Source organism: Eimeria mitis, genomic scaffold (genome assembly GCF_000499745.2).
Source record: "Eimeria mitis Houghton genomic scaffold, Emh_scaff1731, whole genome shotgun sequence".
Classification (NCBI taxonomy): Eukaryota; Apicomplexa; class Conoidasida; order Eucoccidiorida; family Eimeriidae; genus Eimeria; species Eimeria mitis.
Window position 1 is genome coordinate 2,479 of NW_013570048.1, and position 398 is coordinate 2,876.

Sequence of the window (398 nt, forward strand, 5' to 3'; positions counted from 1 at the left end):
CAGCAACAGCAACAGCAGCAGCAGCAGCAGCAGCAGCAGCAGCAGCAAAAATCCACAACCATCGACCTCTCAGCGTCGCGGCAGCGGCGCTGGCAGTGTAGGCCCAGAGCTTAGCCGATCCCAGGGCCCCGAGGGGGGCCCCCGGGGGGGCCCCCGGGGCCCCCAGCGCCCCGTCTCTGTGGGGGATGCTGCTGCTGCTGCTGCTGCTGCTGTCTCCTTTCCACCCGCCTTCGTCCGCTCCGTGCAGACTCTGCCTGTCTCCGTCTTCATCGCTGAGCCCATACGATACACCCGCGCCGTGGGTAGCCTTGAGGCGGTGCCGGGGTCTTTCTTGCTGCTGAACCTGCAGCCGCTGCGCCAGAGACAGACACAGAAGACACGCTGCAACGCCCTGCAGC

At 67.1% G+C, this 398-nt stretch overlaps 1 protein-coding gene across 1 annotated transcript in view; it reads left to right on the forward strand.

Annotated features, from left to right (window-relative positions):
- EMH_0042560 (uncharacterized protein) overlaps window positions 1-398 on the forward strand; it is a gene marked incomplete at both ends in the record, with an annotated part of 8,392 nt that overhangs the window by 395 nt on the left and 7,599 nt on the right. Inside the window, 1 exon segment of the mRNA XM_013495757.1 lies at window positions 1-316. Within this exon segment, the coding sequence (XP_013351211.1) occupies window positions 1-316 (316 nt within the window).